Source organism: Chamaea fasciata, unplaced genomic scaffold, assembly GCF_029207755.1.
Source record: "Chamaea fasciata isolate MVZ Bird 193981 ecotype frontalis unplaced genomic scaffold, bChaFas1.0.hap1 SCAF_4, whole genome shotgun sequence".
Taxonomy (NCBI): domain Eukaryota; kingdom Metazoa; phylum Chordata; class Aves; order Passeriformes; family Sylviidae; genus Chamaea; species Chamaea fasciata.
The window spans coordinates 78,591,322-78,612,178 of record NW_027094089.1 but is presented as its reverse complement, the minus strand read 5'-3'; the positions used below and the strand labels follow the sequence as shown (position 1 = coordinate 78,612,178).

The window sequence follows — 20,857 nt, the reverse complement described above, 5'->3', positions numbered from 1 at the left end:
TGGAGTGCAAGAGATGCATTTTATTGTATGCCCGTTACGATGAGTAACACATTTAGAAATAATAATCCCACAGAACAGTGACAATCTTATTTTACAGCGTGTACATCATTTTTTACAGCCACATAAAACACTTATTTGTCTAAGAGATTTCCCAAATTTTAACTTTCTGAAGTTTAGAAATATAAAAAAAAATTTTTTCTCAAGGAACTGATTCTCATCTGGTGCAAAAACAAAATATGAACATTATCTGGAACACAAAGCCACAATATAGCATGAAGTTACAATTTCTCATGTGAACAGCTGTGTGCAAACATGAAGCAACTAAAAAAAGTAAAAAATACACATTATATGCATAACATTTATGACCAGGTTTTTCATTAAATAGCCCTAGACCAGCTCGTTATATAAGCGCCATTGGATTTGCAGCATGCTAACACAAAGCATTTTTAAAGGGATGCATATTTTAAATGTATACACTGTAAACTCAAGATCCACCTCCAAACTCTTGTGGCAGCAGATTTCTCTGGTTAAATACTGCATATATACTTTCTTACAGATTGAAAATGCATGTTTATAGCATGGTATAGATCTTTTTTTAAAAGAATCGATCAAAAGGTGCAATTTTATGTCTATATGGAAAATTTCTTATTAGGAGGTAGGACAGTAACTGTCATACCTGTTAAGAATACTGCCCTAAAGAACCTCTAAGTACTTTGAATTTTAATTAAAAAACCCCTACAGTTTTCAACTGTTTTTAATATTCTTTTTAGAGAAGACTTTAAAGTAGCAAAGAAAAAAATTTAGTGTTGAGTCACAACACTGTGAGCTGCATCCATTTTTATCCTTTTAAAAAAAAGTCAAATTCAAAGTTAATTTTGTTATATGTGCCATACTGAACAACATTCAGCTGTAATTTCAGATAAAAAAGGGAAATTATACACATATACATCTTTAACCCTAGCACCAGAACACCACCTCTGAGACCATAACATAATGCTCTATTTTAAACATCATATCCTGCAATAAAATAGGTTAGCAGCTTTGAAAACCAGTAAAAAAAATTGCTTCTTGGACCTAAACTAGTAAAGGAAACCAAAAAGTTTCCCTATGAAATGTTTTAAAAAAACCCAAACCAAACAAGGGACACCCCCTTCCCCAAATTTTGCCAGTTCTGGAATTCAGCTTCTAGGCACAATTGAAAATGTTGTTGATGAAGTGTCTGACTAAAACTCCCCGTTCCAAACTGCACAAGAAGTGAAGAGTGGGCTCCTTTGCAAACCCTCTGTAGCTCACCCCACCAGGAATCTGCTTCCACACTGGAGACACACGTTGGGACTGACAGAATGGGTCACACAATCAGCTCTGCCCTGTCCTCTAGACTCAGCAATGGCAAATACTGTTCACTTGGAGACATTCATCCATCCGTCTGCAAATTTAAGACATTCATCCATCCTCTGCATTCTCTAGTGCTCTTTAGGTTCTGATCAGCAACCATCATAGGGCTATGAGATCCCCTGCCAACCCTAATACTTTTTTAAGACTTTTAATACAAAGAATGTAAAGTTATGGTTTAATATCAAGCTTTGAAACCAGGAGAAACAGTTCGTGAGATTTATTTTTTTCCCCAATTAGCATATCACAGTTTCTACACCACTTCCTTCTGGAGCTCACCTATCACATTATGGCCTCTTTGTGGTGCCTCATTATGTGCTGATTTTTCTCGGAGGGCCTGCGAAAGCCCTTTTTGCAGTACTCACACCTGTGGGGGTAGTCTTTGGTGTGGATGGAGATGACGTGGCGCTTAAAGCCCGACGCGTCTGTGGTGCTGTACTCACAGTACTGGCACTGGTACACCTTCCTGCCACTGTGGGTCTTCATGTGCTTCTTCAGTTCGTTCTGCTGCCTGAAGCCCCTTTTACACCTTTTGCATTTAAAAGGCAGGTCCTTGGTGTGAACGGAGAGGATGTGCCCACTGAGCACAAAAGGATCGGAGGTTTTGAAGTCACAGTGCCTACACTGGTGGATCTTTTTCCCTTTATGGGTCTCGCTATGCTTTTTGAGCTCCGAGGGCCGGTGGAAGCCTTTCTCACACACCTCACACTTGTGGGGAAAATCCTTGGTGTGCACTGAAATGATGTGTCGCTTCAGGTCACTGGAGTTGGTGCTCTTGTGGTCACAGTGGGGACACTGGTGAGTCTTATGCCCTTGGAAGAGCTCAGTGTGCTGCTGCAGCTCCTTCTCGTCGGCGAAGGCCTGGGGACAGTGCTCACATTTAAAGGGCAGGTCGGTGCCGTGTTTGGTTTTAATGTGAGTTTTCAGGTTGGACTGGTCAGCACACCTGAACACACAGTGCTGACACTGGTATGGCTTTTCCCCCGTGTGGGTCCTCATGTGCTTTTTCAGCTCCGAGGGATGGCGGAAGCCCTTCCCGCACTCCACGCACACATGAGGGAAGTTCTTGCTATGGACTGCCAGCAGGTGCCTGTTGAGCAGCCCCTGCTCTGCAGTCTCATAGTCACAATATTTGCACTTGTGGAGCTTGGGCTCCTTGTCCCTCAGGATGAGTTTATTGGAACTCAACGGGCTCGCCTCTCTGTATCTTCTCGTGTACTCTGTAAACTCGTGCGTTTTATCAACTTTATTTATAAGTTTATGGCTTTCCAGATGATTGTGGAAACTTACTTTTTTGTTAGTTGTAAAGTCACAGTCTGTACACTGGTACTTCTTCTTGATCATATGATCGGGATGGTTCTTCATATGCCTTTTCAAGAATCCTCTGGATTTAAATTTTTTCCCACAAATATGACAAGGGTAAACTGTTAAGGGCTGTCCATCAGGACCTATTATAACAGCTGTTTTTGAACAAACAAAAACAAGTTATGAAGGAAACACATTTACTGATTAAGAAGTTTTAAATCAGCCAAGTGCTGTTCAGATTCATGCACTTACACTTGCAGCAGAGAGAGTGGCTCAGTAGTTTAAAAAAACCCCATCCACAGCACCTATAGTTTATATAGTTCTGTTTTAGAAACTGCTCGAACAGATCAGTAGTATCACATGTGCACTGAATATAGTCATGGGTACTTTTTAATAGCTTGCAACATTCCAATGAATTGCATCAGCCCTGAGTGTACTGACTCTGAATAGCAAAATATGACATTTTCTAGGCACAGAACTGGAGGGGGGAAGGACACAGGAAATACGCAAATCATCATTTATAGCTTAATTCTGCATCAGCTTAAAAAAGAGAAAAGGAATAGGACAGGAGTAAGTGGCACTCCATGACAATACCGTAACCATCCAGTGTTTACCTGTTTGCCATTGCCTGGCCTCTCCTCTCCTCCTTTTCTTGGTTTTTTGTTTGAGCACTCTATTAGTGCTAATGCTATCACAAATCTGCAGGTACTGTGTTGCATTACCGTTTTTGTTTTCTAATCGTGTATCCAAGTTATTTCCTAGAAACAAAAATTAGACACCATAAAAAACCTTAAACAACTTGTTTCTTGGGGACTGATGACTGGAATTGCACAGCAGCATTATCTACTTTTTAAAAACAAGCATTGCCCATTCCTCTACTACCAACATACATTAAAAAGAAGTGTGCTAACAGGAACCACTATCTATCTTTCCTGGCTAAAGTCAAGGGTATGATTGTTTAAACACCGAATAATTTCTACATATATATCTTGATTTTTATTTAACTTTTTTTTACTTCTTAACAACTGCATTATATCTTTTCTGTCTGCAAAACTTCATTAAAAGCTTGGCAGTGCCTCCCAACTTCCGCCCCTCCCCCCCCCACCCCAAAGGCCTACAGATATCTAGAATTGTTTTCATCCAAAACAGTAGAGAACGACTGTGGAGTCCTTCAATATCTAATTTATGGCTCATTCTTTGCATCTCTGATTAGGAGCACTGACACAGAAATGTCTATTTTTTCAAAGACAGTTTTAGTTTCAATGCTGTTAAAAGTTCTCACCTGCCGCTTGACCATCTTCGTATCTTCGGGGAAGCCTTCTTTCATCTCCTGCAGAAAATGGTATTTTAGTCATTATAAAATAATATTCTTTTTAAAGATGCTGCTTTTGAAAGCCTGATAATGAGAGAAAACTAACTTAGCTAATAAATAACAGGTTAACACCATCCAAGTGGAGATGTGCAGCCTGGTGTTGTGTGATCATGAGCCTCAGGAGACAAAAACCCATCTTTGGGAGGAGTTAATATCCACCCCATCTGTGTTTGCACGCTTACCCTGCTGGCTCTCCTGCTTTTCACTATTAATATGCTTGTTTCTGCAAACTTTAAACTCATCTATCCCCTCAGATTGCAATGCAGAGGTCATCTGAAATGCACACTTTGCTCCTGAGATGGAAGCACATTGTCTGTCTGGAGTAGAAGCAGGCAGAGGACTTGGCCCTCATCAGCCTCTCAGCACAATGAAGTTTTGGAGATGCACAAGGAATACCTCAGGAGCACATTCCTCATTTTGCACTGGAAGCATTTTCTGCTATGTGCAAAAGCTCTGCAGTTCTGAAGCACTTTACCAGCCCAACTGTTGGGCTCTCATTACCACACCAAGGAATTTTCACTAACTTGCTTAATTAATTGTAACAGAGACTACAGATAACTTGATACCCTTTTAAAAAACATTTAACACACCAAAATCCAAGGAAATTATACAAAAGAACAGACAGAATTTACAATATATTCTAAGACATTTCCACTATTTGAAAACAAATCACTTGTTTGTTTCTCACCTGAAGGACTAACAGGCTCAAAACATGTATACAGACTGAAATTATTAGGAACATATTTACACGTTTATTCCTACTATTCCCTATTTCCCCCTTCCTCCTACTAATGTAAAATAAAATACTTAAGGGTGTTCTTGTTGTTTAAGATCTTCAACATTAAGCATCAAACCCCACATACTCTGTACATCTGAGCTGGGATCTGAAACAAAACCGAACTTCTCCTAGCAAGCTTTCCTTTCTACTCCATGAAACTCAACACACAGAAATCACTGGATGGCAGAGGTCAGGAGCTGTTTTCAAACCCCAAAAACAAGGTGAGGTCATCCCAGAGATGCTGGCAGCTGGATGATAGAGGAAATAATGGCAGGGATTTTCAGGAAAGCAGTACAGGTTCCTACCGTAAGCAGCAGCCCAAGCAACAGGGACAAAGGTTTTATTCACGCCAGAGTCCTCAAGCTGGGTGTCTGGAAGGGATGTGGCTTCTTCTTCCCCTACAATAACTTCCATATAAACTTCATCTGCTATTTCAGCACAGCCTGGATGAAGGGAGAAGAATGAATCTTTAATTTTGTTCTGCCTGTCCTAACTTTTCCTTCATTTAATTTGCTCTCTCCCTGCTTGATACTAATTATAAATTTATTTTCTTCCTTTGGCATTTAGGGGATCATTACTTATTCAGACATTCCTTAAAGAGAGAAAACACGTATCAATAAATACTAATAAAAAAAAATAGTCCACAATGTTTCCAATACACAAACTCAGGAACTTGCAACTGATGACATTTGCCACTTTGTCAGAAAACTGCTTAATTCACAGTAGGAAAATAGAAAAATAAGAAATTTGACTAACCTCATTAACTTCATCCAGGGACATGTTAAATTTAATATAAATAATGAAATGATTGCACACAGTATGCACAAAGTGCATTATCCACATCACTTTAAAATAATTATAGCCTGCTTTTTATTTTTAGGGAAGCATAGTTTTCTACTACTTCAGACTGAAGAATCTTTCAGAAAAAAATTAAAAATGTCTGTACACACCACTACAAATGTCCTTGAGAATGATGGTTATATGGGTGCACAAACAGCATGAGAAACAAAAATGTTTCTTATTATGCTTACTAATATCTTCATCTTCTTGAGAAGAGTCCTTAACAGCCATGTAAACCATTTTTTCTCGCTGCATTCTCCCAACACCTCCTTGTTCAATGACTCCAGCTACAGAATGGCCATTGTGGAAGTCACTCTCGGTGACAATTTCCGTCCCACCTTGAACAAAAAGAAGTTACACACATTAAGTCAATGTGAACAAAGCCACTGGTAAGATTAATTTCACATCCAGGTATTTTTTTGACTTGCTGGGACCACCTCCCTGAGAGCAGCACAGAGAACACCCCTGCTGGGAATTCCTTCTCAGCCATCAGAGATTTTCATTTTCCTTGCTGCTGCATGAGCAGTCTGTCCCTTCTGTCCCTGGAGACAGACAGCCCATTCTTAGAAGAACAAACTGTATTTTAGGAATAGGGTTACAAATAGAGCCTGGGAATGATCCAGAGGTTTCAGCTCTAAGAACAACCAAGAGCGGGATTCTGCTTTTTCAGGAACAGACACAGGGGAGTAGTGCATCCCCTCAGAGCACGGGGAGTGCTGGTCTATCCATGGGGAAAGGGAACTGCAGAGCATTCTGAGTCCCTTGGTTCACCTGCAGCCCCAGAAATCCTCCCCTCTCTCTGCAAAGGCCACCTAAGGCTCCCACCAACAAAAGGGATCCACTCCAGAGACTCTGCTGTGCTGACATACTTGTGTTTTGCAAAGTCACAGAAAAGCAGCAGTTGAAAAAACAGCTGCAGACACACAGCCACTTCTACATTTGGGTTTTGGCTGCCTGAAAATAGCCCTGCAAATCAAAAAAGAACTCCAGACTAATCCACAGACAGCATTTGCTGCATCTGGGCAGCCTCCGCAAATGTCTCTTACTACAAAACACTCCAGTCACTGGATTACATGGAAAGAAGAACAAACAGAAAGCCCCTGAAACACTTCACACTAGTGAAAGAATAAATAGGATTTCAAGGTACCTATTTCAACATCATCTTCAGCTTCAGCTTTAAATATGTAGACTTTGATAACTTCTGAACCAAAGCCATCATCTTTAGCAACATCATCATTTGCCACCTCAGTACTGATCTTCAAGGGAGTGCTTCCTATATGGTCCAATTTCTCTCCAACATCATCCACTGCAAAGAGAAGAGAATAATTATGAGGTTCAAACACAGTTTTAGAAGTTAATATAATCAGTAGCATGATTTTCTCCACTATTTTCCCCATGCACAGGGAAGGTCTGTATTCCTAAGTGGCCCTTAAAAGCAACTCATCTTAAGAAACTTAAAAGAGGTCCCAGAAGTTCAGTATTTTATTGCAACTCAGGAAAAACAGCAGGAATCACAGAATGAAGTACACAAGAGGGAGCTGGTCATCAAAGGGAATGAGGTAACTGAAACTATTACTCTTAGAAAGCAAAAATTTATTAATAATTAAACATCTATACAAAAGCGTTAAAAATTAACCCAGAATTGCCTGTTACAGTCTAAGAGTTCTCAAAAGTTTCACTCTGAGGCATAGAGACTAAAATTCAGTGGCTGAAACTCTTGTGAAGTGTGATGACTTGAAGTATATTCCCAGCTAAAGAAGTGTGCATCAAAAATCTGACTGTATCTTCTCCCTAAAAGAAATTGTGATTTTATCCACTTTACCACTTGAAAACGTATGAATTAATGAAGATTAATGCATGATATACAGCTGATTAGCAGATGCAGTGACCATAAACCCAATAAACCTCTCCTTCTTTACACAACTCACTTGCTGATTATTTGCTTTATACATTCACAACGTTCATTTAATTTCTAAGAAAAAAACCCCATCCAAACTATTAAAATTAACATATTTTGGTATAAAGGGCATTCAGAGAGATGACCACAGATACACCTTAAATTGCCAGCACAGAGGGGACTGAAGTCAGCATCTCTCTGACACTTGTACTGACACGCTTCTCTACAAGGACAAATTTAGCTCCTGTGCAGATGGTCAACACAAACCTGTGCAGTGCTGAACACCCACTGAAGTCCTCTAAATAGAGGAGAATCCCACAAAATGTAGACAAAATCTGAATGAAATACATTCCAGGGAAACAGCGTCTTACCACACACATAACATTAAAATGTTAAAACGTGTGCACTAAACAAAGAAAAACTCCCTAAAATGAACACTGAGGTGACGGCAGAGCTTCCTGATGCCATGGGGATGCCAAGGCTCTGATCCCTGGGAAAAGCTGGCTTACCTGGGATGGCAGCAGTGGTCCCTTATCCCCTCCCAGTTTCCTGCTCCCAGGGCACTGGTGGTTGCTCCCAAGAGCTGTTTTAACCCCCTGGAGCACTGGGCTAAACTGGAGTCACTTTAAGCCTTTAAAGCTCGGAGCAGTCACAGAGGTGGGAAGGAGAAGGTGCCTCTCTGGCAGCAGGGGAGTGGGAATCCACCCCAGCAATCCCAAACTAAGCTCTTCCCATTCATGGACAGCATTCCACAGACACATAGCCAGCTCAAAGCACTGGGAAACCTCATTTCTATTCACAAATCTTGGACTGTACCAGGTGAGTACAGAAGTTACTGAGGACAGAACTGGATAAAATGTAGGTAAGTACAAGTAAATATTTGGTTTTGTTTTAGAACATCTGGGAAGTCTGTACTTTGATGAAACTAATATTCTGACTTGGAAGGGACCCAAAAGGATCATGAAGTCCAACTCTTAAGTGAATGATCCATACGGGGATTGATCCCACAACCTGGTTATCAGCACCAGGCTCTATAACCTGAAACATCTATGGAAAACATTTTAAAAATGCTGGTTTAGCTGTTTGGTGGGGTTTGGCATGTTTTTTGGTAACTAACAGATTAATTCCACGGCTGAAAAAGTATCAAACATGGATCGGGATAAAAATTTACTCAGGAAGAGAGTTTCTGGTTTTTTAAATTAAAAAAACTTTCTAAATCCCCACTGAAATCAATGCCAGGAACATCAACACCTCAATGAGTGAGAGTCTGACATGCTGCCTCGTGTTTGTGTGAGCTGGCAGGACACCGGGAACAGTCGGAGCACAAACACTGAGACAGCCACAACAGAGAACCTGCAATATTCCTCTGACACTTGACTTTCCCAGCACCAGGTCATTAAACCCCTTTATACCCACTGTGGGAGTGTTACTGCACCTGCTAATTGACATTTTTAAATGCTGCCAAAACGGAGTTGTCAGAAGAGAGGAAACCAGAGATGCTGAAATTCCCTTATCTTGGAGTAAGTATTTCCATACATTTACTAAGCATGAATTTATTGAAGACTTTTTATTTTTCCTTCAAGGCTTTTAATGTTTATAAAAGTTTCTTATGCCTGTTCTGGAAAATGATAAATATAAGTTTAATTTAATACAATGACCATTCCCACTACATATGTGAGTGTTGGAAGGACTGGAGGCAATTCCCAGTACAAGGAGGGATTATATACCCAACTCTACGACTGCCAAAAAGAGTATTTCAAAGCTTACAAACCCTGCCAGTTTAGAATTGCGAGGTGGTAATAAAATTCTTTTCAAATCTGCGACTCAGGCAACACCAGTTTTTTCTGAACTCATATATACATAACATATATACATTTTTCTATGCTCATGTAAACATAACAGGTTACCAGTTTAACAGAAATAAGTACTTCTGTCCCGGGAAGTTATTCAACAATAGCAACTTCCTGCTGAACAGAGGAGTTACCACATGCATGACAGGAAGTTTTCCTCACGGAAAAATTTCCAACCATCTAACTAATACTATGCAACAGTGACTGTGCACCACTATGGGGCTGGTGAAATAATTTTAGATAGTTACATCGACTGCAATGCAATAAACAGTACATGAAGGAAAAAAATGGGGAATTTTCCAATTTTTTAAAGAATGTTTTCATCAAAAGAGAACCCCAAAACACAAATATAGCATGTACACTCGCATACTGTGTTTTAATACTGCCTGTAAAGCTCCCAAATCTTCAATATCCTTTAAAAACAGGGAGTCCTGTTTTAGAGGGGCAAACTTAGAACAGTATTATACTTAAAACAGTATTTTTAACATTTGTGGTTACTTCTACACCATTAACCATCCTGTGTATTCTACAAAAAAAAAAAAAAAATTGGTCTTCAAAATTTAAACTAAAAAAATGGAAACCAATCAGGAAGTTTGTGTATCCAGGACCTCTGGGATCACTTTTTGAAAAAAACAAACGTGTAATACAGCAAAATTTAGAAAGTATCATCTGGGCTGAGAAAATGGCATCAATATAGACTGTTATCTGTAAGATGTTACTTTTTGTTTCAAATGTAACAAAACACACAGAATTGGCAACTGCCTTTGCTTAAAGTCCTGTCTTATCTGAAGTACATCTCATGGCTTCCATCTACCTTTTAAACAGATTTAGATAAGAGAAAAACAACACAGCAGGACAAGTAACCTTTGTCACATTCTAAAATATTATTGTTTTTTAGAACAGCTGATGAAAATATTCTGTTGTCTAAGATGCCTTCAATCACTGCTAACCCATCAGTGCTAAATCCCCTGCTGCTTTTCCCAGGGACAGCTCAGGGGAACAGGGAATGCTTGCTTCCTTTCTGTCAACGGAATATCAAAGTGTCTTCCAGCTCTGACTCACCCACCAGAAGCACTACATGTTATTATCTGGACCCTTAAAATAAACTGAGAAAACACAACAGAGAACCTCCATAAATAGATGCTGAATCCTCCTGAGTGAACAAGCTTTAAAGGAAAACTCAGCACGCTCCCAGTGTTAAACTTACCTGGCTGGGCTGTTTTCAGGTGTGTGATGTCCAGATTCACCGTGGATTGCCAGCTCCCAATCCATGTGATGCCTCACATGCACTATGCTGGTGATACCACAGCCACCAGAGGAGCAACACGAGGGCAAGCTAAGTCCCACGCTTTGACAATTCTCCGTGTTTTTCTAATGTCTGAGCTACTTAAGTCCCATAGGTTCAAATAGAGGAGTAGGAATCCTAAAATGTTTAGCAAATGAGGCAACAGTGTAAGACACTAAAAAGGAGGTGTTGGTGGCACAGTACCTTACCCCCGGGCCAGCTCCAGTGTGGGTCAGAGGTGGCTTTGAGGTCACCAGAATAGTGCATGGGGCCGGCACGCGGAGCGGGGGCTGGCAACCCGCTGTGGGTCTGAATATCGCAAACCTGAAAAACAAAAGAGGGGAGGCTTCAGCTCCACTGCCCACTGCCCCTGCAGCACGGCATGCGCTGCTCACCAGCTCCATCTCACTCTGACAAGGGCTGGGGTCAGGGGCCCACCACTGCATTTGGGATTCTGTTCCTTTCTATCAAGGTGTTCCGACGGTTTAAAGCCAAGAACCATGAACACCCCGTGGTATTCGTGTTGTGAACGTATCAAAAGTAGATGTTTTAAGTCCTACACTCATAAAGGTGGTATGATAAAGCTGAATTTATCTGCAGAGTGGTGATAATCTTCCAGTAAAAATTCCCAATCACAAAACCATACACAGATAGTCACACAAATATCAAGATGAACTTACTATTGTCCAAATGGTATTTACACAGAAAATGTAATTACCACAAGCGTATAAAGTATCCACATGGGAATGTCACCTCAAAATGGTGAAAAATCACCTTTCAGTCAAGTCCCTTCCAACCCAATCCATTCTGTGGTTCTACCATTTAAGCTGTAACTTCCAACAAGAGTTAGGGAAATTAGAACTCCACAGTCAGTTCCATACCCTAAAATGTCGTATTTTGGTAGTTCCCACGTGTTCCACAGAACAACTTGTGGTATTCCCTAAGGGCATATCTGGCATCTTATGTAAAGTCTCCTCATTTTAGATGCTAAATTTCATTAAAAGACAACTAAGTATTTTGAAACTCCTTAGAAGTATCACTTAGGTGTGATCTAAGTTATAAAAACAGTTCAACAGTCCTCTACATATACCCCAAATGAAATACTTCACTTTCTACAATATTGACAGCATTTGACAATTGAATACATGTAAGTAAATAACAGGTTTTGACCTGGTTGATAAACTGATGTCTTTGTCTATTCTACACAACACATTATCTCCATAAACAAAAAATTCAAGAGTAATATTTGAACAATAAAAAAAAATAACTGCACAAGAATGATTCATCTCCACTAACAAAAACACAATAGCAGACACTCTGTGGGGTCAGGCTGGCATCCCCAGCACAACACAGGCTCAAAACTTAGGAAACACAACAGAGCTCAAAGATCTTTATCAGTGATCCAGATGAAGGGATCAGCTTAGCACATGACACTGAGCTGGGGAAGTGTTGATGCTGCAGGTGGGAAGCTCTGCAGGGGAGTCTGGACAGGCTGGATCCTTGGGCTGAGGCCACTGTGGGGGTTCACAAGTCCCAGGTCCTGCCCTGGCGTCACAACAATCCCATGGAAAGCTCCAGGTTGGGGCAGAGGGGCTGGGGAGCTGGGAAAGGCCCTGGGGGTGCTGGTGACAGTGGCTGGACACCAACCCAGGTGGGCAAAAGGCCACTGGCACCTGTCTTGGATCAGGAATGGTGTCCAGGGGCATCAGAGCAGTGCTGTCCCCTGTGCTGGCAGTGCTGGAGCACCTCCAGTGCTGGTGCTGCTCTGGGACCATCATGACAAGTGGAACACTGCGGGGCTGGAGCGTGTCCAAGGAAGGGAACAGAGCTGGGAAGGGGCTGGAGCACCAGGAGCAGCTGAGGGAGCTGGGAAAGGGGTCAGCCTTGAGAAAAGGAGGCTCAGGGGGCACCTTGTGGCTCTGCAGGGGGGGGACAGCCGGGGGGTCGGGCTCTGCTCCCAGGGAACAGGGGGACAGCCTTGAGCTGTGCCAGGGGAGGTTCAAGTTGGATACTGGGAAAAGTCCCCTCATGGAAAGGGCTGCACAGGCCTGGCACAGCTGCCCAGGGCAGGAGTCCCCATTCTTGGTGGGATTCAAAAGCCAAGTGCATGTGGCCCGTGGGGACACGGCCAGTGGTGGCCCTGGCAGTGCTGGAAGAACAATTACACACATTAATCCTACAGCTCTTTCCCAGCCTAACTGATTCTACGACTGCCTCAATTCATCTAAATGATTACTTAAAACAAAATCCTAGATGAATAATGTAGGTTCCAACTGTGACTGTTCAGGCACATCACAATTATACGTATATAAAAATTTAATTTGCTGAAAACTAGGCCTCAAAACGGCCTTGAAACATTGTGAAAGCCAAGCTTTGAGAGCACCTGACAAAACCAGGAATGTGTCAGACACAAGTGGGGCCATCAGGTAACTGAAAGCTTCAGATGCTCTGGTCTAAGTGCAGGATCATCAGCATCAATCACTCATCTCTCTCAGAAGGAATCCCAAAGATGACTGTACTTACACTGACAAGGGAAATAGCCAGTTACAGAATAAACTCATCCTTAGCACTCTGTCAGAAAGGAGGAATTTGTTCAGTTAAACAACTGACTGTAAAAATGGTGTTCCTTTAATTACAAAAACACACAAGGTTTTTTTTTTTGGTTGTGGGTCTAATTTGCTTTATAGGCTCCTAAGTTCCTTTTTCAAAAAGACCTCTTTTTTACTTTTGTTAATGACACAGTAATGATGCAAAGCTTTAAAAATCATTGCTGTTCATCGTATACTGAACAAAAACAGGTATCAAAATATATTTTGCATAAGGAACATAAATGCTATGAGAGGGAAATCATTATAATCACAAATCAGTGGTGTCCTCTGTCATGAAATTTTTAATAAATGCAGCTTGTTATGAACAGACTGACACTTTGACACACTTGGCATTGATTTTTTTATAAACATATTGCTTCTGACAACATAAAATCTGTTTTGACCTACTCACATTTCAATAAGTCATCCGAAGACGTAAAAAAAAATATATTACTTGGAATATATTTTATGGAATTTGTGTAGCAGCAACAACTGGTACCTTGGGTATAACGTAAGCACTGAAGAAACACAAAGTACTCAAGGTTGTTTCAGCAGCCAACTTCAGCTACCTGTCAACAGGATCATTTGGAGGTGGATGCTGTGTAGGAACTGGAATGTGTTAATGAGCCAACCCATTAATGAGCATGACCCCTTATTTCCAAGTTCAGCCCAGAACAGCACAATGGACAACGAAATGCCTATTATAATTTTAATACATTAAACAAACCACATTTGTGGACACACTGAGAAAACTTTAAGTTTGAGATCTTAAAAAAACCTATTTCTTAGTATTCTCCTCATTAATCTCAACATGTTATTTTTACATGAATCTACACAGCATTGTAATATACCTGTGCTGTTTTTCGGAAAAAAAGTTGTATATTCAAAATAAATGGAATATTTAACTTTCCAAGTAGTTTTTCTTAAAATTCCTGGATATCTAGTTTCAGAAACACAAACATACACACCCACTCACTCAGCAGCACGGATGTCCTTCTCATTCTTGTTGTACCAGTGGTTTTTCATCAAAACCCCCAAATCCAGACACCAGGAATTAACTGGGCACCAGCCTATTCCCTGAGCGTTCCAAGAGTTCAGTTACAGGAACTTCTCCCCACCAGAGCACTTCCAGCTCAGCTCCCTCCTGCTTCCATCTACCTCTGTGGACTTACAAGATATCATCAGGTAGTCTTCAGATGTGCTCTTGCCATCGTCGTCGTCCTCGGTTTTGATGGTGACCGTGGAGCCAGGGACAGTCCCCGCTGCCTGGATGACAGCTTCCGAATCCGAGTTGGTCACCAGCACCTCCTCCGAGACCATGGTGGGCGAGTCGGCCCCGGCCACTGCGTCCTGCACCACGTGCTCCATATGTCCCTCAGGGCCCGTGACAAGGTCTGCCACAAACACCTGGTCGGGGACCCGCACGGTTTCTGTGATCAGGTCAGAAGTCAGAACGTGGTCACTGGTGTCCAGAGCCTCCTCAATGGCAACGTCAGCCTCCAGCATGGAGTCGGGAACGATGACACCCTCGGTGACAACGTCCGTTTCTGTGATGATGTCGGGCCCCTGCACCACCTCGGCTGCCAAGCCATGATCCAGGGTTATCCCATCATCTGTGACCACATCAGAAACCAGGACTGCTTCGGGGACTGACACAACAATGTGGTCTCCGTCGATGTGAGCAGTGCCAGCCATTCCAGCCACTAGGGAGCAACCATGAACCAGGAGAAAAATGTTACAATTACTGCACCAGCAACTGCTCTATCTAAGGAATGGAGTTATCACACAGACAAGTTAAACACAGATGTAAATATCTGTTACTTCTCCACATCCACGTTTTATTTCACCAGATAAACACTGTCCAAAGCAGCCTGTTCTGTACAAGTTAAGATAAACAAAACACACCAAGACGTAACATGGAGTTTGTCCCAAACTTATGATCTGTTAAAAACTAAAGGCCAGTTTACAATTCAGTCTCTTTTAATTCCCAGTTAGAAAACACTTCATTGCAGCAGTAATATGAACCTTCACAGGATACTTGTGTGATACTGGAAGTGTGGTAACAAACCATGAATTGCTGTTACAATAAAAGGACTCATCCTTGGAACTGCACAGGCCTTGTTAAAAAGAAACACTCAGTTTTATGCAATATTTACAGTAAAATTTCCAACAACTTGCCACATCATAAGGAATGGCTGGAAGCAGAAACCTGTTTTGCATTACCACACTGGACTGGCAAGTCGTTTTTGCTGACTACTTTTCCAGAGATAACAAAAAATGCACAGTGAACTATTTTAACACACAAACAGCGGTTTTACTCTTGAAAACACTCAAGAAAATGGTTCTTATCAGAATATCAAAAAAATAATTAACATTATTCAGTGCTGCAATTCAAATGCAAATATCTTGGTATAGACATGGTCCTTCCCAATACCTGAGAAAATCATCTCCTGGATTTTACACATTATCTTTAATAGTTAAAAAGTTTACCAAAATCTTGCATGATCATAGTGTGAGGCATTTTGGATTCCTGTGTTTGCAATCCAAGACTTCCGCCACCGGGATCCATATTCAGCCAAATTCATTCACAAATAACTGCAGTAAAACAAAAAATGAGAATTCATGTTTAACCGTGTTCTTGTAGTTGATCAGCTTCACTGGATTGATGTTACACTGACAATCACAGAGAAATATTTATTAAAAAAATCAAGAAAACCATAAACAACACTTCACACAATTCACTTTACTATTGTGGCATATACTTTTTGACCTTAGCATAACAATAAATATTAGCGACTGTGCACAAAGCAGCCTCTGCTCTCCCCCTGTTGGTACAGACTCATTAGCTAATTATCAAGACTGGCAATTCTGGATGTGTGGAGCTACAATGAAGAAAGTGGAGAATTGTATTGGGAGTGTCAATTTTTCCAATTCTTTCAAAATTTGGATATATGAGAGCCTTCAAAACAAATTGTAAAGTGTACATTTAACTGGGGATACTGAATCTCTTTGACAAGGTACTGCTACACAGTCACTCCCACAGCAGGAGAAAGCATGTATCATTTGACCATGTTCCCATAAAACACAAGAGAGAAGGATAAAATCAGCATTCCAGCATTGCTACCAAAAACTGAAGTGTGTGGATTCTGAATTATTTTGAAATTTGCTGCAACCCAAAGTGACTCCACAGAACCACCCACAGGATCAGAAAGAGCTCAAGGCTTTCACAGGTGAAAAAGCTGAAGCCTAAAACAATCTCTGTTGCCCAAGACTAAAATCTTGTACTTTCCTGCCCTCTCATATCAAAGAATCAGAAAAAGTGACAGCATCACAGAGCAATGAAGTTTTAGGAGTTGTGGGAAGTGAGTGCAGAATCAGAGCTCAGAACTATGTGACCTGAGCGGGGCAGAGAGGAGCAGGGAGTTCAAATCAAGGGTAAGTCTCCAAAGCATGCTGCCTTCTTCTTGTAGCACCAACCTTGTTTTTGCTCTCCCAGAATCTCATAGAAGAAACCACCAGTACCCCGCCACAAGAATTCACTAAATCTTTGCATCTAAATCTAAACTATGAGGGACACTCCAATTACTTTGTGATAGAACACACTTGACAACCCCACAGTGAGTGAGTCCTACCTCAAGAACCAACACAGCCGAGGTCAAGCCAAGCTGCAGGAAAATGTGCCCCAAATCTGAGACACCTCTAAGGCAGAATCAAGGGGCCCAGGAAGAGCCAGGATCTCCCACAACTCCTGAGCTCCTCCAGCAAAGGTGCCCAATGATGGCAGTGGCAAGGAAAAACCACTGACCCGCCTCAGGGAGGTTTGAATTCAAGAATACAAAAAAAGGCAAACATTATCCAAGAGGAAACCTGGCAAGGATTTCACTAAATCAATTCCACTCCAAAATCAAATTCTTTCAGCACTGTAAGGATCACAGAGCAGCTCCGGAACCTCAATGCAATGCTCCATCACTTCCAAATTATCGCCACAGCCATCCCAAGTTCTCCCTGAAACTAATGAATTCTTGCTAGTACAAAATATAACGTAGCTCTGGAGCATAAACAGCTCATTTAACTATTTCAGAATTGAGGCAATATCTAATATTTCCTGACCACGGCCTTTACATTCAGAGAATCGTTTTTACAGAGTAAATGGATATGAGAAGTTACATCAATCTGACATTACAGGAAGAATATCCCAGACTTTTTTTCTTCTCAATAAGCAACTTCTTTTCAGATTAAATAATAAGACGCACAACTATATTATGTATGTGGCACATTGAAAAATTTAATACAAAGTAGGACTGTAATCTGAATTTAGATTTCTGCAGGGAAAGCAAATTCCCACTAAAGGAGTATTTTCCTGATAGTTAACAGGACTAGAAAAAGAGCCAAAGTTATGGGATGGCACTAGCAATCCCTTAAACTTCCCCTAAAATCAGAGATGGACAATGACACTCAGGCAACAACCCTGCTGAAGCAGCACCAACCCCATGAAGAATGTACTCATAAACCCTCACTGCAGACAAAGGATGGACTTGAATCAACCACACAATCACAAAAAAAAAAAAAATTATATCAACTTTGGGATCTTAAAGAGCAGGAAAGGCCCTTCCTGCTACTGCTGGAAGAATTAACCCTGGGTAAGGCCCATGGCTGCCCCCAAACCAGGTGGTTCTGCTCCCAGGCTGCAGCAGTGCAGATGATGCAGTTTCACATATCACATATGCAGGCAAATCTTGTTATTGGGAACAGCAAAAAAATGCAGTGCAGTGATTAACTGTGGTTCTTCTCAGCTTCCTCCTGTAGTACACTGTGTAACACACCCACACCACCACAGACAGATCCAATTACAGCTTTGGAAAAGGGAGAAATTAGGCATAAAGCCACAATTCCACACCCTGTCACAATCTCAAACTTATCTGTTCCTCTCTTCCTCTAACTTGTAACATCTCGAGTTTTTCCTCTCAACTCTCCTTCTCAGCTGGATATGTGAGGACAGTGAAAATGTCTTTAGCATGAGCCAATAAAATATTCACTTCGATTTTTTTAATATTCCATTATATTTTTCATTGATTTTTTTTAAATTACAGCACGCTATCTTGGCTCAGGAAAGAACACATTACTATCACATCCCAAAACGAAGTCTTCCATGCAACCTACACTGAGATCCCAGAGCAGTGTCTCAAGGCTAAATTTTTAAAACACGTCTCTATCTGGAATGGTTTTGCTTTTCTGAAAAGTAACAGTTCTCTTTCTAATGAGCCAGAGGTTCATTTCAATCCATTTCAGTTCTTTACGCCAAAACTCTTCCTTAGACGGGGATCAGCTGAGACAAGCAAGGAATTTTAGAGAAGAAGTGATATCTGACCGCTCTGACTACAACTGTAAATTACTTCGGCACATGGCATTTTTTAAAATCGAGGGTAATGGTTGGCAGTTTGGAGTGACCTAAGGATACCTAACAGCAACACTCAGCTGAAAACCTCGAAGTTCCCAGGATACGCACTGATCTGCTCTTAGCCTACTCTTCCTAAAGAAAGTATCCCAAAATAACCAGGAGTATTTCCGTTTTAGAGAGAGTTTAAGAAAACACGTCAAATGCAAAAGATCTTCAGCAAAGCATTTTAAGGATGAGGGATAACAACCAATGCTTCAGCACTTCTACCCTTCCCAGGAAAAAACAGGGTGCCATTGGTGCTCCCAGGGGGACAAGGAAACTCCCAATCCCTGTGCTGGCTTCCAGGCATTGTTGCTGTATTTAAAATGTGTGTAACATAAACAACATTTCTACAGACCGCCAATTACAACATGGCAATTACAGCTTAAATACGTGCTCTTTATTTATGTAGCCTTAGGAATACATTTCGTGTAGTCTTGCAAACGTTAAGCATCTCCCCAGTTTATACACACTTTTATTCCCAGAAGGTTCAGGTGGTGAATTTCCACATGAAGCCCAATTGTATGGTCAGCCCTCAATCTCGCCTTTAGAACAGTGGATTTTTTTCTAAATTATTTACATCTTGTTTACATGCTCCAAAGGAAAACACCACATCATCCACTGCTGGTGTTTTGGATATTCACAAGATGCATATGCACATTTGCATTAAACCAAAAGGACCAGGCTCAGCCACAGAGCAATGGAACAATAAATAAACTTCTACGCCGTTGAAAAATACGAACCAGATGCTGTGTAACCATTTAATTTCTTAACACTCAAGTTGAAGAACAAAAAATTATCCTCGCCTGATGACACGGTTCTCATTTTTTCGGCCCCTAATTTTAATGCAGCAACCGACAGAAAAGCAGTGAGAAACGTCCTGCTTGCACAAAAATCTTAATTAGAAAACCCAGAATAATAAAGAAACGTGCAGGTTAACACAGACCCTTGGCAGAGAACGGACCGGGTATAAAAAAAACCCCAGCATATCCATTTTAAAGTCCTTTATTGGGTCCACCTAGGAAACACCACGACAACTTACACCCTGCATCCATGTAAAACGCCACAGACAAAACCAGCGAACGAGATTTTGTCTCGCCGCCTGAAACGCGCAAAAGGCTCTTAATACAAAATAATAAACAGAAAAGAAAATTACGTCTAGGCGTTGCACCAATAAAACTTCCCGTGGGAAAAACCACGGGCAGAGCCGGCCGGCGGTGCCCGAGGGCCGGGGCTGCCGGTGCCCGCCGGCGCCAGCGGCTCCCGGCGCATCCCGGCGCTTCCCACCCTCCTTCCCTCCTTCCCTCCCTCCCTCCCGCGCGTGCCCGGCGCGGGCGCGCCCGCGGTGCCGCCGGGGCGGGGGGAGGCGGCGGAGGGAGCGCGGGGACAAAGGAGCGGGTGTCCCGCGGCGGTGCGGGCCGGGAGCCGGGGACAGCGCCGGGATAACGCCGTTCCCGGCGGGAATAACCCGGTCCCGGCCGGGATAACGCCGTCCCAGGGCCCCGAGCCGCGGCCTCCCCGCCCCGCCGGCCCGGCCGACATCTTGTGTTCCGCCATTTTCTGCCCGCCCGCGCGGCCCCTCAGCCGCCGGGCCCGCCCGCACTACCCGCCCGGCGCGGCACCGGCGGGCCCGGCCGGGGCTCGCCCGCCCGCCCGCCCAGGGACGGCCGCGGCCCGCAGCGACCGCGGCGGCGGTGCCGGAGCGCGGCCTGCGCGGCTCCACCGCGCCCGTGCCCGTGCCCGTGCCCCGGCTCACCTGTGCAGGCCCGGGGTGCGCCGGGCCCGCGGGAAGCGCCGGGGCCGGGCCGGGCCTGGGCCCGCTCCGCCCGCAGCCTGGGCCGGGCGGCGGCCGCGAGCGCGCGCGGCCCCGCTCCGCTCCCCCCGCACGTCACGCGCGCCCCCGCGCGCCGAGCAGGCGCAGCCGCCGCCGCCCCCTCAGACCCCCCCGCGCCCCCGGCGCCGTGAGGGGACCGCGGGGCGACCCCGCTCCCGCCCGGGCCGCCGTGAGGGGAGTTCCCCCACACACCCGTCTCCCTAAGGACGGTGCAATCGTCTAGTGGATAAAACACGCAACGTTTAAATAGCTCGGCCAACAGTTTCAGTTCTGTGGGTC

General features: G+C 42.9%; 1 protein-coding gene across 3 annotated transcripts; it reads right to left on the bottom strand.

The window, feature by feature from the left end:
* On the bottom strand, positions 1-20,587 carry ZNF711 (zinc finger protein 711). 3 transcript variants are annotated; one of them, XM_066182184.1, is made up of 10 exons: positions 20,501-20,587; positions 15,798-15,902; positions 14,480-15,010; positions 6,835-6,993; positions 5,879-6,025; positions 5,153-5,290; positions 3,980-4,027; positions 3,312-3,455; positions 2,683-2,852; positions 1-2,253 (listed from the first exon to the last, which is right to left on the bottom strand). In XM_066182184.1, exons 2-10 carry the CDS (start codon positions 15,874-15,876, stop codon positions 1,675-1,677), a joined length of 1,995 nt encoding a protein of 664 aa, XP_066038281.1. In that variant the 5' UTR covers positions 15,877-15,902; positions 20,501-20,587; the 3' UTR covers positions 1-1,674. The 3 variants fall into 3 exon arrangements, with proteins under 3 accessions (XP_066038281.1, XP_066038279.1, XP_066038280.1); XM_066182182.1 differs by having other exon boundaries at positions 1-2,852; XM_066182183.1 differs by having other exon boundaries at positions 1-2,852; positions 3,420-3,455.
* Positions 20,588-20,857: the final 270 nt, after the last annotated feature.